This window comes from Galeopterus variegatus, unplaced genomic scaffold, assembly GCF_000696425.1.
Source record: "Galeopterus variegatus unplaced genomic scaffold, G_variegatus-3.0.2 Scaffold19060, whole genome shotgun sequence".
Taxonomy (NCBI): domain Eukaryota; kingdom Metazoa; phylum Chordata; class Mammalia; order Dermoptera; family Cynocephalidae; genus Galeopterus; species Galeopterus variegatus.
The window spans coordinates 5,673-7,311 of NW_007745171.1; the positions used below are offsets into that span (position 1 = coordinate 5,673).

Genomic DNA, 1,639 nt, shown 5'->3' on the forward strand with positions numbered 1-1,639 from the left:
AGGCTCCAGGCTGCTGATGGTGAGAGTGTAGTCTGTCCCAGATCCACTGCCACTGAACCTCGAGGAGACCCCACTTTGCAAACTCGATGCATCATAGATCAGGAGCTTAGGAGCTTTCCCTGGTTTCTGCTGATACCAGCTTAATTCATTACCAATATCCTGACTGGCCTGGCAAGTGATGGCGACTGAGTCTCCTAAAGATGCAGACAGGGATTCTGGAGACTGTGTCATCTGGATGTCACATCTGGCACCTGAGATTGGAAATATAAAGTCAAATACCCACATGATTACTCATGTTACAATAGGACTTCTGTGAAGAACTAGGCAGTACTGACCACACTGGTGGAGTAAATTCCTAGTGTTCTCCCTCCTTACCTGGGAGCCAGACCAGAAGGAGCCCCAGGAGCTAAGTGGTGGCTTTCATGTCCATGTTGTGTCCTGACTGGAACTGACTTCTGCACAGTGTGTAACCAGCCTATGGATAAGTCTTCAGGTCTGTGGGCTGTGCCCTGGGAACATGCAAATCACAGGAGCTGGGGCGGGGATGGGCACAGATGCAGGGCTGCCTCATCTCAGTAACTCAGCACAGGAGCAGTGTCCCCAAGTGTCTCAGGTCAGACCTGCACAGCACAGATTTGCTGGCAGAGATGGTATTTCTCTCTTTGGGGGTTCTTTTATTACAAAAGATGTTTTTGAGCTTGAAATGGACCTGACAACTTGATGGAATAAAGCATTTTATACTGTTTTGGAGTTTATGTAGATTTTTTTGTTTTTTTCTCAAAAAATACATTGTAAAGTCTTAGTGTGTGAGGCTCTCTCAGTTCTTCAACTTATTCTCAAATTGNCTAGGCAGTACTGACCACACTGGTGGAGTAAATTCCTAGTGTTCTCCCTCCTTACCTGGGAAACAGAGCAGCAGGAGCCCCAGGAGCTGAGTGGTGGCTTTCATGTCCATGTTGTGTCCTGACTGGAACTGACTTCTGCACAGTGTGTGACCAGCCTATGGATAAGTCTTCAGGTCTGTGGGCTGTGCCCTGTGAACATGTAAATCACAGGAGCTGGGGCGGGGATGGGCACAGATGCAGGGCTGCCTCAACTCAGTCACTCAGCACAGGAGCAGTGTCCCCAAGTGTCTCAGGTCAGACCTGCACAGCACAGATTTGCTGGCAGAGATGGTATTTCTCTCTTTGGGGGTTCTTTTATTACAAAAGATGTTTTTGAGCTTGAAATGGACCTGACAACTTGATGGAATAAAGCATTTTATAGTGTTTTGGAGTTTATGTAGATTTTTTTGTTTTTTTCTCAAAGAATACATTTTAAAGTCTTAGTGTGTGAGGCTCTCTCAGTTCTTCAACTTATTCTCAAATTGTTCTAGTGGGTATAAGATGCTTTTTGCTGTACTTAAGACTTTTCTGTGTTGTTTTATATTTTTAAATAAGAAAGCATTTGTCTTCAGCATTCTAAAACATATTCAAAAGCATTTCTTAATGTCCCTAAACCATTGCTATTACCTAAATATGGGAAGCAATTTACTGCAGACACATAAGGATAACATCATGTTTCCTCAATGCGTCTGTCACTAACAAAAATCTACCATTATTCAGAGCTATAACTCTCTTTAATACCCAAGGCCTAAATG

At 44.0% G+C, this 1,639-nt stretch overlaps 1 gene segment (V, D, J or C); it reads right to left on the reverse strand.

The window, feature by feature from the left end:
• Nucleotides 1–4: 4 nt before the first annotated feature.
• Nucleotides 5–955, reverse strand: LOC103583018 (the record flags this gene model as incomplete). The annotated part of the segment is given in 2 exon segments: nt 5–251; nt 901–955. Coding segments are annotated over 2 exon segments (302 nt in total), but the record flags the coding sequence as incomplete, so codon positions are not given.
• Nucleotides 956–1,639: the final 684 nt, after the last annotated feature.